Source organism: Ranitomeya imitator, chromosome 1 (genome assembly GCF_032444005.1).
Source record: "Ranitomeya imitator isolate aRanImi1 chromosome 1, aRanImi1.pri, whole genome shotgun sequence".
Classification (NCBI taxonomy): Eukaryota; Metazoa; Chordata; class Amphibia; order Anura; family Dendrobatidae; genus Ranitomeya; species Ranitomeya imitator.
Window position 1 is genome coordinate 939,312,164 of NC_091282.1, and position 16,594 is coordinate 939,328,757.

General features: G+C 41.0%; 1 protein-coding gene across 1 annotated transcript in view; it reads left to right on the forward strand.

Annotated features, from left to right (window-relative positions):
* The window catches only part of TRMT10A (tRNA methyltransferase 10A), a 29,138-nt gene extending 12,910 nt beyond the window's left edge, over nucleotides 1-16,228 (forward strand). The window contains exons 3-8 of the mRNA XM_069743616.1: nucleotides 3,513-3,675; nucleotides 3,769-3,840; nucleotides 5,172-5,246; nucleotides 13,313-13,462; nucleotides 14,026-14,131; nucleotides 15,215-16,228. Coding sequence (XP_069599717.1) covers nucleotides 3,513-3,675; nucleotides 3,769-3,840; nucleotides 5,172-5,246; nucleotides 13,313-13,462; nucleotides 14,026-14,131; nucleotides 15,215-15,435 — 787 coding nt within the window. The 3' untranslated portion in view covers nucleotides 15,436-16,228. The remainder of the gene's footprint in view (nucleotides 1-3,512; nucleotides 3,676-3,768; nucleotides 3,841-5,171; nucleotides 5,247-13,312; nucleotides 13,463-14,025; nucleotides 14,132-15,214) is intronic.
* The last annotated feature ends 366 nt before the right edge of the window (nucleotides 16,229-16,594 follow it).

Here is a 16,594-nt window from a genome sequence, read left to right on the forward strand (position 1 = left end):
TTCTTGTTTAATGGCCATGACAATAGAAGGCATTTCAGTACCATTTTGTATAGCCCTCTGTTCCTCCTCAGCTTGAACGTCTTTTAGCATGCGATATGCGGCAGCAAATGGGCTTATTTTTTGTAAATGTACAGCAATTTGGTTCATCAGTTCAGCATCACACTTTTCGTTTTCTTTTAGGTTCATCCTTTGTTCTGTAGCCTCATTTGTATCAATGATGTATAATTGTGCAAATTTTGGTGGTTGTCCTATTTCTGGGTGAAGTGTTCCAGTGCGATGGTAGATCTGGCCGTGAATTTTAAAACAATAAGGTCCGAATCCAGGGGGCGGTGCAATGTTGGCACCGAATGAAGCAAACGCATGAGAACTGTTGATGCTTCTGATATTTTCCATAAAATTTCTACTATGTTGATGCATTCCTTTCATTAACTGCTCAAACAGATCTGAGTAGTGAGGTCTCGGTAGCATAACTTTTCCTTTTTGGCAGCATTGAGTAAACTGATTGTCAGATGGTTTTTCATCAATGAAATTCAGAGAGTCGCATTTAGAGCAAACTGCATTCATATTCCCACAGTAGTGTTCATGAATTGTACTTTCATTGTCTGTTACATAATGTGCAAGTTGTTGAATATTGTCCTGGTCGTGCCTTAGTTGGTAGAGCATTCGTTTTTTATGAATTTGGCGATCATGTTGTTCCTGTTGCACAACAGTTTGTTGTGGTGTCTCCGGTTGACGACGGTGTCTGTGAGATTCCACATCCTGGGCTTGTCTGGCGGCAGTTTGTTGTGGTGTCTCCTGTTGGCGACGTTGTCTGTGAGATTCCGTATCCTGGGCTTGTCTGGCGGCAGTTTGTTGTGGTGTCTCCTGTTGGCAACGTTGTCTGTGAGATTCCACATCCTGGGCTTGTCTGGCGTCAGTTTCTTGTGGTGTCTCCTGTTGGCGACGTTGTCTGTGAGATTCCACATCCTGGGCTTGTCTGGCGTCAGTTTGTTGTGATGTCTCCTGTTCCCGATGTTGTCGTTTTCTTGCTGCTGCTTTTCTGTCATCCTCATTGGCGTATTTTCGTTTACGACCCATTCTACATACAGGGAGACGCAGGCACGCACCCTACACAATGGCGGCACTTGACAGCAGTGGAGGACAATGATGATTCCAGAATTCGCAGCAGACTGTGCCCGTCGCTGAATCAGAAACGTGGGATTTCTACGTCCTTTATGACATCATCGTCGCTGTGCCCGTTGCTGATTGGTCGAGGCCAATCCTGGCCTCCACCAATCAGAGACGCGGGATATCTACGTCCTTTATGACATCATCGTCGCTGTGCTCGTCGCTGATTGGTCGAGGCCTGGCGGCCTCGACCAATCAGAGGTGCGGGATTTCTACGTCGATGCTGTGCCCGTCGCTGATTGGTCGAGGCCGCCAGGCCTCGACCAATCAGAGAGGCGGGATTTCCAGGAAAGACAGACAGACAGACGGAAAAACCCTTAGACAATTATATATATAGATATATATATCTATACTAGATTGTGGCCCGATTCTAACGCATCGGGTATTCTAGAATATGCATGTCCCCGTAGTATATGGACAATGATGATTCCAGAATTCGCGGCAGACTGTGCCCGTCGCTGATTGGTCGAGGCAACCTTTATGACATCATCGTCGCCATGGCAACCATTATGACATCTACGTCGATACTGTGCCCGTCGCTAAATCAGAAACGTGAGATGTCTACGTCCTTTATGACATCATCGTCGCTGTGCCCGTTGCTGATTGGTTCAGGCCTGGCGGCCTCGACCAATCAGAGACGCGAGATTTCTACGTCGATGCTGTGCCGGTCTCAGAGAGCCGGGATTTCCAGGACAGACAGACAGAAAGACAGACAGACAGACGGAAAAACCCTTAGACAATTATATATATCTAATCTAATATATAATTGCCTAGAATACTACTTCCTGCAATTTGTGCCAACTTCCGTGGCTTTGTCCGGAGCTAATGTCCGGAGCTAATGTGCGGAGATAATGTCCGGAGCTAATGTCCGGAGCTAATGTCCGGAGATAAGTGACGTCAACAGTGTCCAGTGTCTGATTGGTTGCCGCCTGCTGCGAGCGACCAATCAGAAACGTGCCGTACTGTGACACACTCCGCCCGCCATTTTGGTGTGATTTTTGAATTTTTACTTAAATAACAAGAATTGTCAAGAGCTGGTGAGTGCAGCCATTTTTTGTTCTTTCTTACTATTATTTATTAATTGTATTATTCTTACATTTGAATAAATAAAGTATATATGGATTCTAGACTCCCGATTCTTTAGAATCGGGCTGCCATCTAGTAATATATAATTGCCTAGAATACTACTTCCTGCAATTTGTGCCAACTTCCGTGGCTTTGTCCGGAGCTAATGTCCGGAGATTAATTGCCTAGAATACTACTTCCTGCAATTTGTGCCAACTTCCGTGGCTTTGTCCGGAGCTAATGTCCGGAGCTAATGTCCGGAGATAAGTGACGTCAACAGTGTCCAGTGTCTGATTGGTCGCTCGCAGCAGGCGGCAACCAATCAGAAACGTGCCGTACTGTGACACACTCCGCCCGCCATTTTGGTGTGATTTTTGAATTTTTACCTCACAGCAAGTTTCTACTGCGTGGAGGCGGGCCCAGTGACGTTGCTCTTCAAGCTCCTGCCGAATTTCGTCAAAAAATGATAATACCATTTACCAAAACTATATATATTTAGTTGTGAAGTGGTTCAGTGACATTTTCACACCAATTTTGAACTTTTGTTTGGTGTTTTCTCCATATACTGCCTATTATTTTTGTTCTTTCTTACTATTATTTATTAATTGTATTATTCTTACATTTGAATAAATAAAGTATATATGGATTCTAGACTCCCGATTCTTTAGAATCGGGCTGCCATCTAGTAGATATATAATTGTCTAAGGGTTTTTCCGTCTTTCTGTCTGTCTGTCTGACAGACAGACAGACGGAAAAACCCTTAGACAATTATATATATAGATATATAATTGTCTAAGGGTTTTTCCGTCTGTCTGTCTTTCTGTCTGTCTGTCTGTCTGTCCTGGAAATCCCACGTCTCTGATTGGTCGAGGCCGCCAGGGATAATAGGAGGGAAGCCATGTTCCTGAATCCTGATTGTCAGGTGACAGTTATGTGGTCAGTTTTCTACCTTTACGGGTGCTATCCAATGAGAGTTTCCATAGTTTTTTTGTGAAGGGAGACACACATTGAAGCACAAGTGTTATGGTGGGCCTAAGTGACGTCATAGGACGTGACCCTTGTCTCGGGCCCAAAGATAGCAGTTTGTGGTTCTATAATGAACATGAAAGGCACATTGTGATCCTAAGGTTGCCGCTGCTGCCAGGAAGTCCTGCAAGTTGGGTTTCTTGCTATTTGAGTTAACACATTGTGTGACTTGTCATTCTTCCACCATAACGTCACCGCATAGTCCTTACTTCACTCAGGTTCATTTATCGTTTTTTGTTTTTACTAAATTTCAGGCAGAAACGAAAAGAGAAAAGGCAGAAGAGGAAGCTGGTGCGCCAGGCCCAAGGGCCGCAGACTGTAGAAGACCTCGTCCACAAGAGAGTGCGTCGGGAGATCCTGCCCAGCGATGTGCGGCTTGTCATTGACTGCAGCTTTGACGATTTAATGGCGTTGAGAGTAAGTTGCAGATTGTATGTAGTATGTTTTTGTTTTTTTTTTGTTTTCATTTTGCTGCCTGCAAAATTAAGAGTTTTTGTGTTTCTCACGTAGGATGTGAAAAAGTTAAACAAACAGATACGAAGGTGTTATGCAGAGAATCGCAGGGCGAGTCATCCCGTTCAGGTAACTGCTGAGATCTACCTTGGTTACAAGGTCACAGTCAGCTGGTCTAGTTATATAGGGTGGGCCATTTATATGAATACACCTAAATAAAATGGGAATGGTTGGTGATATCAGCTTCCTGTTTGTGGCACATTAGTATATGGGAGGGGGAAAACTTTTCAAGATGAGTGGTGACCATGGTGGACATTTTGAAGTCGGCCATTTTTTAATGCAACGTTATAAATGGCCCACCCAGGTGTATCCATATAAATGGCCCATTCTGTATTGATTTTCCCATCTGATGCCCTACTGCTTTATGATCAGTGAGGTCTGAACTCCAGGATTCCCACCAATCAGGAAAACGAACATAGAGCTGATATAGCGTTGCATCGCCTCTTTTTTCCCCCAAAGTGACCAAGGACCACCCGACTGTGCATTTATCTGAATGTGGTTGCCGTCAGCACTGGCACGTCAACCATTATAAATAATGCATATTGAGCGCTGTACATAGAGATTGGGGCAGCAGGAGCAGAATAAAACTTTCCTTTCCTTCTCTTTTGGATGTCCTCTGTCTCAAATTCTGCATGAAGCTGATGTTATTGAGCACCATGTTTATCTCGCTGCACAACTAGGCAGTTTAATCAGCACCGTAATGATGTGTGGCCGTTGTTAGTGAGTTAAAGAGTTCATCTTTGGGTACAGTTATTATTTGATTTTATTAAATGTAAAACATTTTTGCAGTTGGGTTTCATTAAAAATTCCGGCCTTTACAGACTCTACAGGGGGGGGCCATTTATAAAGTTGCATCCAAAATTGCCGACTTCAAAATGGCCGCCATGGTCACCACCCATCTTGAAAAGTTTTACCCCTCCCATATACTAATGTGCCACAAACAGGAAGTTGATATCAACAATTCCCATTTTATTTAGGTGTATCCATATAAATGGCTCACCCAAGTCTATCCATATAAATGGCCCACCCTGTATTTTGCTGCAAATTCAACTGTGATGTGGTCTGTGCTCATGAATCAGCTGAGGAGCTCAGAAAAAGCCAGATAAAAGCTACAAACTCTCATCATTCAGTCCTAATGAGCTCACTGGCATATCTTAGTTAACTCACTCTGCAGCCCACAATAGACAGTGCAACACAGACTCTAGAAGGAAAATGGTACAACGCTTTTAATGAACCCCAATTGTAAAAATAATTTTTACCCCAAAATGCATGCGTTTAAGTAAAACTATATTGTCCCCCAAACAGTTACATGTACATTTCTACATGTATATTTGCCCTTCATGCCCTTTGCATTGCACAGATCTCGCCAGTAGCAGTGACGTTGTTTTACTTCCTTGAAGCTTTATCTAACAAGCCATGGTGGACAGCTGAAAAGTAACATGGACGAATATGACAAAGGATGGATCAATTGGAAGGTGAGAATTTACAGAGGGTCTGTAATCCAAGACGCATTCTGTCCACAGGGGAAATATTTGCTCTGGATTTCTCTCATGTTTCACTTTTTTTATTGCAAAAGTTTCAATCTCCTGCACAAATGACATGGTGGTAAAATTACACTGGATTTTCTCCACAATGCTGCTATTGTAACATTTAGCAGATTTTCACCCATAAAATCTTCTGTATATTTGTCCATGTGCATATTCCCTTAGGGGGGCAGTTATTTGGGGCTGATCAAGGCTTGGTCGGCTTGTATCAGCTTCCTGTAAGCCCTTCACGACCTTTGACATATATTTGACGCTGACCCCAAATCTTGATGGCTGATTCAATCATTAATCCTGCTCGTCGGAGTCCCTGTCACGTGATCCCAGGGCGCCGATGAGTTGTCATGACATTCGGGGGTCTACAGAAAACCTCATGCCTGTCATTACGATACTTCTGGCCTGTGCCCATCATTCACAGGAGATCGTGATTTCGGCTAAGCATAGCAGTGCTAAAGCTGAAGCCCGCTATGTGAAGCAGAGGTGAAGTATGGAAAAAAAAAAAGAAAAAAAGTTCAAATCACCCCCCTGTTGAAAATAAAGCAAAATGAAATAAAGCAACTTATGTATGATCTATCAAACTACAAAAACAATCGGATCGGTTAACAGCGTAACGAGAAAAAAATATATATATTTTTTTTTACTGCCGCAACATTGAAATAAAATGCAGTAAGTGGCAATCAAAACATGGTTTCTATCCCAAAATGGTATCAATAAAATTGTCAGCTCAGGGGACAATTAATAAGCCCTCATCCAGCCCCAGGTCCAGAGAGATGAAACCGCTACGAGCCTAAGAAAATGGCGACATAAGAGAAATTTTTCTTTCATACAAATTTCAGAATTTTTTTTTACCACTTAAATAAAAAAAAAAACAAACAATAGGATTGAGAGTAAAGTGTCAGTCTTTGCAGACAACACCAAACTATGTAGGATATTAAAATCTGACCTTGACCTTACAATATTGCAAAACGATCTAAATATGATGACTGAATGGGCAAACACTTGGCAAATGAGGTTTAATATAGATAAATGTAAAGCAATGCACCTAGGACGGAGTAATGCTATAGCTGCATATACAATAAATGGGAGTATACTCGGGACTACAGAAAAGGAGAAGCACTTGGGGATTCTGGTTACAAATGAGCTGAGCAGCAGTAATCAATGTCAAGCAGCAGCTGCAAAAGCAAACAAGATTTTAGGATGTATAAAAAGAGGGAAAATCCTGAGATCCCAATTTATAATTACCTCTTTATAAATCACTGGTGATGCCACATCTAGAATATGGGATCCAGTTTTGGACTCCACGTTTTAAAAAGGAAATTGAGAAGTTAAGAGACAGTTCAAAGGTGGGCAACTAGACCATTACATGGGATGGAAGGCGTCTCATATGAGGAGAGGTTGGAAAAGTTGGGCTTGTTTAGCTTAGAAAAAAGAAGCCTCAGAGGAGATCTCATTTACATGTACACAGGTGGTCAAAATTGTTGGTACCCCTCGTTTAATGACACAAAAACCCACAATGGTCTCAGAAATAACTTGAATCTGACAGAAGTAATAAAAAATAAAAGATGTATGAAAATGAACACATGAAAGTCAGACATTGCTTTTCAACCATGCTTCCACAGAATTTAAAAAAAATAAAACTCCTGAACTAGGCCTGGACAGAATTGATGGTACCCCTGAAAATAATGTGACAAAAGGGACATGTTAAATCAAGGTGTGTCCACTAATTAGCATCACAGGTGTCTACCATCTTGGAATCTGTGAGTGGGCCTGTATATAGGGCTACAGATACTCACTGTGTTGTTTGGTGGCATGGAGTGTATCACACACAACATGGACCAGAGGAAGCGAAGGAAAGAGTTGTCTCAGATTAGAAAGAAAAATATAGATAAACATGTAAAAGTCTAGAATCTGTTCAGGTTACAATGAAATCTCAAGACCATCAAGGGATTCTAGAGAGAAATGTGCTGCCCAGTGTCAGAGAGCTTGGTCTCAGTCTCAGGTCATGGGTCTTACCACAGGATAATGACAGAAAACACACAGCTAAAAACACCCAAGAATGACAAAGAGGAAAACATTGGACTATTCTGAAGTGGCCTTCTATGAGCCCTGACCTAAATCCTATTGAGCATATTTGGAAAGAGCTGAAACATGCCATCTGGAAAAGGCAACCTTCAAACATAAGACAACTCGAGCAGTTTGCTCTTGACGAGTAAGCCAAAATACCTGTCGGGAGGTGCAGAAGTCTCATTGACAGTTACAGGAATCGTTTGATTGCAGTGATTTCCTCAAAAGGCTGTGCAACAGCATAGTATGTTAAGGGTACCATCATTTGTGTCCAGGCCTATTTCATGAGTTTTATTTTTTTTTTATTCTGTGGAAGCATGGTTGAAAAGCAATGTCTGACTTTCATTTGTTCATTTTCATAGATCTTTTATTTATTTTTACCTTTGTTAGATTCAAGTTATTTCTGTGACCATTGTGGGTTTTTCTGTCATTAAACGAGGGGGACCAACAATTTTGACCACTTGTGTATAAATACATGTGTGGCCAGTACAAAACACTGGCACATGACTTATTCCTTACAAAAACCGTACGAAGGGCTGGATGATTTCCTCAATACACATAACGTTGCTGGTTATGGTTAATTTAGTGATAACATGTATAGCGCATGTCAGGTCTTCCCCTTTGACGTGGGCTCTGGCGATGAGCTTACATTTTTTTCGACACAGGTCCTTCTAACAGCTGCAGGTGGAATCGTGATGCAGCTGCTGCTGTTAACTTGTTAAATGCCACTGTCAGTCTCTGACAGCGACATTTAACATGATTGCGCCAGAAGCGCATCACAAAATTCACCCATTGGCGAGCGTGTCACAGAAGTGTTGCTGATTTGGTTGGCATGACAACCCGGGGTCTGCAGGAGACACCTGTGGTTGTCATAGCTGGATAGCTATGAGCACCGCGTAGCGATCATGGCTTATAGCAAGTGATCATTTTTGAGCTGCACAGCAGGGCCGCAGCCCTGCTCTATGTAGCACAGGCAATCGAATGATTGCAGCTTCTAGTCTCCAATAGAGACTGCTGAAGCTAGTAAAAACTAAACAAAACTGTTTAAAAAATAAGTTTAAATCACCCCCCTTTTGCCCCATTCAAAATAAAACAAAAAAAAAATAAAAAATACACATATTTGGTATCTCCCCTTTCAGAATCGCTCGATCTATCAATATATAAAAATAATTAATCCAATCAGTAAATGGTGTAGTGAGAAAAAAATCAAAACTCCGGAATTGTTTTTTTGGTTGCCACAACAACTCATTAAAATGCAATAACGGGCGATCAGAACATCGTATCTACCCCAAAATGTTATCAGTAAAAAATGACAGCTTGGTGCGCAGAAAATAAGCCCTTGCCCAACCCCAGATCCCGAAAAATGAAGATGCTACAGGTCTGGGAAAATTACTTTTTTTTTTTTTTTTTTTTTTTTTTTTTTTTGTTACAAACTTTGGATTTTTTTTCACCACTTAAATAAAAAACAACCTATATATGTTTAATATCCACAAACTCGTAATGACCTGGATAATCATAATGGCAGGTCAGGTTTAGCATTTAGTGAACATGGTAAAATAAAAATCCAAAAAACAATTGTGGAATTGCACTTTTTTTTGCAATTTCACTGCACTTGGAATTTTTGCTCCCGTTTTCCAGTACACTATATGGTAAAACCATTGGTGTCGTTCAAAAGTACAAATCATCCTCCAAAAAACAAGCCCTCACATGGCTATATTGACGGAAAAATAAAAAAAGTTACAGTACAGACCAAAAGTTTGGACATACCTTTTCATTTAAAGATTTTTCTGTATTTTAATGACTATGAACATTTTACATTCACACTGAAGGCATGAAAACTATAAATTAACACATGTGGAATTATATACTTAACAAAAAAGTGTGAAACAACTGAAAATATGTCTTATATTCTAGGTTCTTCAAAGTAGCCACCTTTTGCTTTGATGACTGCTTTGCACACTCTTGGCATTCTCTTGATGAGCTTCAAGAGGTAGTCACTAGAAATGGTTTTCACTTCACAGGTGTGCCCTGTCAGGTTTAGTAAGTGGGATTTCTTGTCTTATACAGCTGACATCTGACACTATGTGCCAGGATCGGTCACGGACTGCTCCCGGCACATTAACCCCCGGAACACTGCGATCCAAAATGATCGCAGCGTTCTGGGGGCATAGTGAAGCATTGCGCAGGGAGGGGGCTCCCTGCGTGCTTCCCTGAGACCCTCGGTACAACACGATGTGATCGCATTGTTGTACCGAGCGTCTCCTCCCTGCAGGCCCCGGGTCCAAAATGGCCACGGGGTCCTGCAGGGAGGTGGCTTGCAAGCGCCTGCTCAGCAGGCGCCAGCAAGCCTCGCTGCAGTGCCTGTCAGATCGCTGATCCGATACAGTGCATTGCAAAGTGTCAGATTAGCGATCTGACACTATACTGTGATTTCCCCCCTTTATTGTTCCAATAAATACATTTCTTTATCTAAATAAAAAAAAAACAATAAAAGTACACATATTTAGTATCGCCGCGTCCATAACGACCCGACCTATAAAACTGTCCCACTAGTTAACCCCTTCAGTGAACACCGTAAAGAAAAAAAAAAAACACCGAGGCAAAAAACAATGCTTTATTATCATACCGCCGAACAAAAAGTGGAATAACACGCGATCAAAAAGACTGATATAAATAATCATGGTACCGCTGAAAACGTCATCTTGTCCTACAAGAAACGAGCCACCATACAGCATAATCAGCGAAAAAATAAAAAAGTTATAGTCCTCAGAATAAAGGAAGCGCCAAAACATAAATAATTATATAAATGAGGTATCGCTGTAATCGTACTGATCCGAAGAGTAAAACTGCTTTATCAATTTTACCAATCGCGGAATGGTATAAACGGCCCCCCCCCCCCCATCCCCAAAAGAAATTCATGAATAGCTGGTTTTTGGCCATTCTGCCTCAAAAAATCGGAATAAAAAGTGATCAAAAAAGTCACGTGCCCAAAAATGGTACCATTAAAAACGCCAACTCGTCCTGCAAAAAAACAAGACCTCACATGACTCTGTTGACCAAAGTATGGAAAAATTATAGCTCTCAAAATTTGGAGACGCAAAAACTATTTTTTGCAATAAAAATCCACTAAAAATCCCGGTATAAAAGTAAATCAAACCCCCCTTCATCATCCCCTTAGTTGGGGAAAAATAATAAAATTAAAAAAATGTATTTATTTCCATTTTCCGGTTAGGGTTAGGGCTACAGTTAGGGTTGGGGCTGAAGTTATAGTTTGGATTACATTTATGGTTGGGATTAGGGTTAGGGGTGTGGTTAGGGTTGGGATTAGGATTAGGGGTGTGGTTGGGATTAGGGGTGTGGTTAGGGTTATGGTTAGGGTTGGGATTAGGGTTAGGGTTTCAGTTAGAATTGGGGGGTTTCCACTGTTTAGGCACATCAGGGGCTCTCCAAACGCGACATTGCGTCCGATCTCAATTCCAGCCAATTCTGCGTTGAAAAAGTAAAACAGTGCTCCTTCCCTTCCGAGCTCTCCCTTGCGCCCAAACAGGGGTTTACCCCAACATATGGGGTATCGACGTACACAGGACAAATTGGACAACAACTTTTGGGGTCCAATTTCTCCTGTTACCCATGGGAAAATAAAAAATCGGGGGCTAAAAAATTATTTTTGTGGAAATTTTTTTTTTTTTCACGGCTCTGCATTATAAACTGTAGTGAAACGCTTGATGGTTCAAAGTTCTCACAACATATCTAGGTAAGTTCCTTAGGGGGTCTTTTCAAAATGGTGTCACTTGTGGGGGGCTTCAATGTTTAGGCACATCAGTGGCTCTCCAAATGCGACATGGTGTCCCATCTCAATTCCAGTCAATTTTGCATTGAAAAGTCAAATGGCGCTCCTTCCCTTCCTAGCCCTGTCGTGCGCCCAAACAGTGGTTTACCCCCACATATGGGGTATCCGCGTACTCAGAACAAATTGTACAACAACTTTTGGGGTCCAATTTCTGGTATCCTTGGTTCAATAAAACAAATTGGAGCCGAAGTAAATTTTTTGTGAAAAAAGGTTAAATGTTCATTTTTTTTTTTTTTTTTTTTAAACATTCCAAAAATTCCTGTGAAACACCTGAAGGGTTAATAAGCTTCTTGAATGTGGTTTTGAGTACCTTGAGATGTGCAGTTTTTAGAAAATACCAAAGTGTGACACCATTCTATCATACAGACCCCTCAAAGTGACTTCAAATGTGATGTGGTCCCTAAAAAAAATGTTGTTAAAATGAAAAATTGCTGGTCAACTTTTAACCCTTATAACTCCCTAACAAAAAAAAAAAATTGGTTCCAAAATTGTGCTGATGTAAAGTAGACATGTGGGAAATGTTGCTTATTAAGGATTTTGTGTGACATATCTCTGTGTTAAGGGCATAAAAATTAAAAGTTGGAAAATTGCAAAATTTTCAAAATTTTGGCAAAATTTTCATTTTTTTCACAAACGCAGGTAATATCAAAGAAATTTTACCACTATCATGAAGAACAATGTCACGAGAAAACAATGTCAGAATCATCAGGATCCGTTGGAAGAGTTATAACCTCATAAAGGGACAGTGGTCAGAATTGTAAAAATTGTCCCGGTCATTAACGTGCAAACCACCCTTGGGTGTTAAGGGGTTAATGGCCCTTTTGTGATCCTTAAAAAAATAAAGTGAAAAACAAACTTCCTTTTTTTCTTTATATTTTATAATAAAAACATCTGAACATAAAAATTAGACCCCATGTATCACATAGTAACATAGTTAGTAAGGCCGAAAAAAGACATTTGTCCATCCAGTTCAGCCTATATTCCATCATAATAAATCCCCAGATCTACGTCCTTCTACAGAACCTAATAATTGTATGATACAATATTGTTCTGCTCCAGGAAGACATCCAGGCCTCTCTTGAACCCCTCGACTGAGTTCGCCATCACCACCTCCTCAGGCAAGCAATTCCAGCTCCTCACTGCCCTAACAGTAAAGAATCCTCTTCTATGTTGGTGGAAAAACCTTCTCTCCTCCAGACAAAGAATGCCCCCTTGTGCCCGTCACCTTTCTTGGTATAAACAGATCCTCAGCAAGATATTTGTATTGTCCCCTTATATACTTATACATGGTTATTAGATCGCCCCTCAGTCGTCTTTTTTCTAGACTAAATAATCCTAATTTCGCTAATCTATCTGGGTATTGTAGTTCTCCCATCACCTTTATTAATTTTGTTGCCCTCCTTTGTACTCTCTCTAGTTCCATTATATCCTTCCTGAGCACCGGTGCCCAAAACTGGACACAGTACTCCATGTGCGGTCTAACTAGGGATTTGTACAGAGGCAGTATAATGCTCTCATCATGTGTATCCAGACCTCTTTTAATGCACCCCATGATCCTGTTTGCCTTGGCAGCTGCTGCCTGGCACTGGCTGCTCCAGGTAAGTTTATCATTAACTAGGATCCCCAAGTCCTTCTCCCTGTCAGATTTACCCAGTGGTTTCCCATTCAGTGTGTAATAGTGATATTGATTCCCTCTTCCCATGTGTATAACCTTACATTTATCATTGTTAAACCTCATCTGCCACCTTTCAGCCCAAGTTTCCAACTTATACAGATCCATCTGTAGCAGAATACTATCTTCTCTTGTATTAACTGCTTTACATAGTTTTGTATCATCTGCAAATATCGATATTTTACTGTTTAAACCTTCTACCAGATCATTAATGAATATGTTGAAGAGAACATACTCACAAAAGGAGTAAACAATTATTTCAATATCAGAGGGAACCATTTTAAAGCTCCTAAAACCGAATGTATGTACCATTAAAACACCCTGAAATGTGCATGGTAATGTATGCAGGGGAAGTAGTCCAGTCTTGAACTGGTTAAGTTGGTGCTTATAAGGCTTTTTATTTTTCTTCTTTAGGATATCCATATTAAAAGTGAGCATTACAAAGATCTGATGAAGCCTGAAGACCTGGTGTACCTCACCTCAGATTCCCCTGAAGTTCTTCATGAGCTAGATGAAACCAAAGCTTATATTATTGGGGGCCTAGTGGATCATAACCATCATAAGGTACACCTGTGGTATTAATAATGGATACCTATCTGGTGTTGGATTCCATGACAGCACATCTGATATTGGTCAGCAATACGGGGCTTGTTGAACATCTTCAGCTTCTTTTCACAATGCATCCCTGTGTTATGGCCGTGGTAATCACCAGGATCCTTCTCTGCTTTCATAGCAACGTTTTTCCTGATATGTGATTGACGCTTTGTATCAAAGCTGTGCTAGACCATCATTATAACCCTGTATGTCAGGGGTGTCAAACTGCATTCCTCGAGGGCTGCAAACAGGTCATGTTTTCAGGATTTCCTTGTACTGCACAGGTGATAATTTAATCACCTACACACATAATGATTGCAGCACCTTGTGCAAAGCTAAGGAAATCTTGAAAACACGCATGGTTTGCGGCCCTCGAGGAATGCAGTTTGACACCCCTGCTGTATGTAACCTCTTTTCGCATGTACAGCACCATGGAATTAATGGTGCTATATAAATAATAATTATAAGGTATATGTGACTGGCAGGTGACGATGTTCCGAGCTGTACATAATGTGGAGATGTCTTTCTTGCAGGGCATCACTTATAAACAAGCGCTAGCACTTGGGATCAGCCATGCTCAGCTTCCTCTGGGGAGTTTTGTGAAAATGAATAGCCGCAAGGTTCTAGCAGTGAATCATGGTGAGTCTCTGTGTATTTCATACTGGTTTTTTTTAAAGGAACTCCATGCCTTTTTTTTGTTCACGAGAGGTGTAGCCATGACAAAGGTAATCATTAAAAGAGGATAAAGACAGTGTCACAGACCAGTACGAGTCTTCTGATCTCCAAATTTACCCTCTCCCCCTCACCACCATACATGTTAGGCTAGGGTCACACTTGCAACTGCAATGCGAGAAACTCGCATCAATCGCCGGCACTCGGGACCGGAGTGTGCGGCTGTACGTATTTCTATGCAGCCGAACGCTCCGGTCCCGAGTGCCAATGGCAGTTCCGGGTATTGAGAGACTCGCATTGCAGTTGGAAATGTGAGCCCGGCATTAGACTCATGATGGCCGAACCCACCGATAACTACGCGCTTGGCCTACAGTCTAATGTTTTATGGAGGCCCCAGACAATGGATGGTTGGGAAAGTTAGGGATCTGGCATGTCCAATTCTAGACTGACTTTCCTTTTGTTTTCTCTGAGACATGTCTGGTGGCAGCGCTCTCATAGAGAACACAGGTCGAATAAGTGCTACTCCTTTATATGGCAGCTCTATGTATGGCTATCCAATCTTAATACTTAATTCTTGCTTACCTCTACGGCTGCTGGCCATCCAGTACATCTAGTGCTCTCCAGCCGCTTCATCATAGGCCAGGCCTTCCATCCTCATCCAGGCCTCGGAGGCTACTCCTTGTTGTAAGGTCTCGACATCATGTTGACAAGATGTTCTCTGCAACGTTATGACGCACAGTGACCTCGGAGGCCTGACACGGGTGAAAGTCCTTGCCTATAGTGAAGAGGCCAGAGATGTGGTGCAGATTGAAAAGGACTGTATGGTGGGCATCCAGAGAGGGCGACAATGAGATAGTATTAGTTTTGTGTTTGGCAGCACTGTTCCAACTTGAGACAAATTCAAGTTAAAAACAAACCCTAGAGAACCTACTTAGTTCATAACCTGGGGACTGGCCAACTATAGATACTGATCAAAGAAGCAAACTATGTTGTCTTATCCTCTCATAAAGGGACTTTTTCAATTTACTAATATCAAGCATTTTCTTGCAGTGTTTGAGATAATATTGGCTTTCTTGGAGAAGAAAGACTGGAAAGAAGCCTTTTTCTGTGTCCTACCTCAGCGCAAGGGAGCGGTCCCCATTGACGAGGCATCCGAAGCACCTGCAGATGACTTGTCTGCGCAAGAGGATGGGGAAGACAGTGATTCTGAGCTCGAAGATGACACCACTCAGACAGAGTCCAAAGATATTGGAGATAAGAATGACAGCTGACATCTTATGAATTTGTACTTTTACACAATATTGTATATATTTATTATTTCAAGAAAAAAATGTCATTTTTTTCACTTTGCAGCCAATCAAAAACTGTTTAAAATACTTTTACAAAACATTTTTTTAAATCTTTTTCCAAGTTCTTTTGGAAAATGTTCAGAAAAGTTGCTTTTTTTATTTAAGACTTAGATAGTTAATAAAAAGCATTCAGTAAACAGTGTTTAATTATTAGACACAATACTACAGTCACTTCAGTCATTTTATTAGAATCCTAATGGGAGAGTGAATATATTCAATAAGAAGGAATGCAAAAGGCTAAAACTTGTATTCATTTTTGTATTTTGTTTTTCAAATATTTTTTGTTCCAATTGTTCCACAGCACTTTACAATTTGAATCACAAATTTGATGACACACAAACTATGGGTGACCATGGAAGAGGAGAAACTAGGAAGACATTTTCTCCCTCTGGTCATCTGTTAACCCTTTTACGACAGTGTCAATTTCAGTTTTTGTGTATTTGTTTTTTTTTCTTTCCCAGAGCCATAATTTTTATATTTGTCTGTCCATAGACTTGTGAGGACTTGTATTTTGTGGAAGTTGTACTTCCAAATAGCACCATTCATTTTACCACATAGTGTACAAGAAAATGGGAGAAAAGTTCCAAGTGAGAAGAGATTGTTAAAAAACAAAACAAAAAAACCTGCAATTCTCACATTCAAGGAAAAAAAAGTTGTTGTTCCAGCATCTGGTAAAATATACTGCTCAAAAAAATAAAGGGAACACTAAAATACCACATCTTAGATATCTCTGAATTAAATATTCCAGTTTCAAATTTTTATTGATTGCATAGTGGAATGTGTCCAGAACAATAAAACAACAATTATCAATGTAAATCAAAATTAATATCCCATGGAGGTCTGGATTTTGAATGATACTCAAAATCAAAGTGAAAAATCAAATTACAGGCTGATCCAACTTCAGTGGAAATGCCTCATGACAAAGAAAAGATGCTCAGTATTGTGTGTGGCCTCCACGTGCCTGTATCACCTCCCTACTGTACAACACCTGGGCATGCTCCGGATGAAGCGGCGGATGGTCTGAGGGATCTCCTCTCAGACCTGGACTAAAGCATCCACCAACTCCTGGACAGTCTGTGGT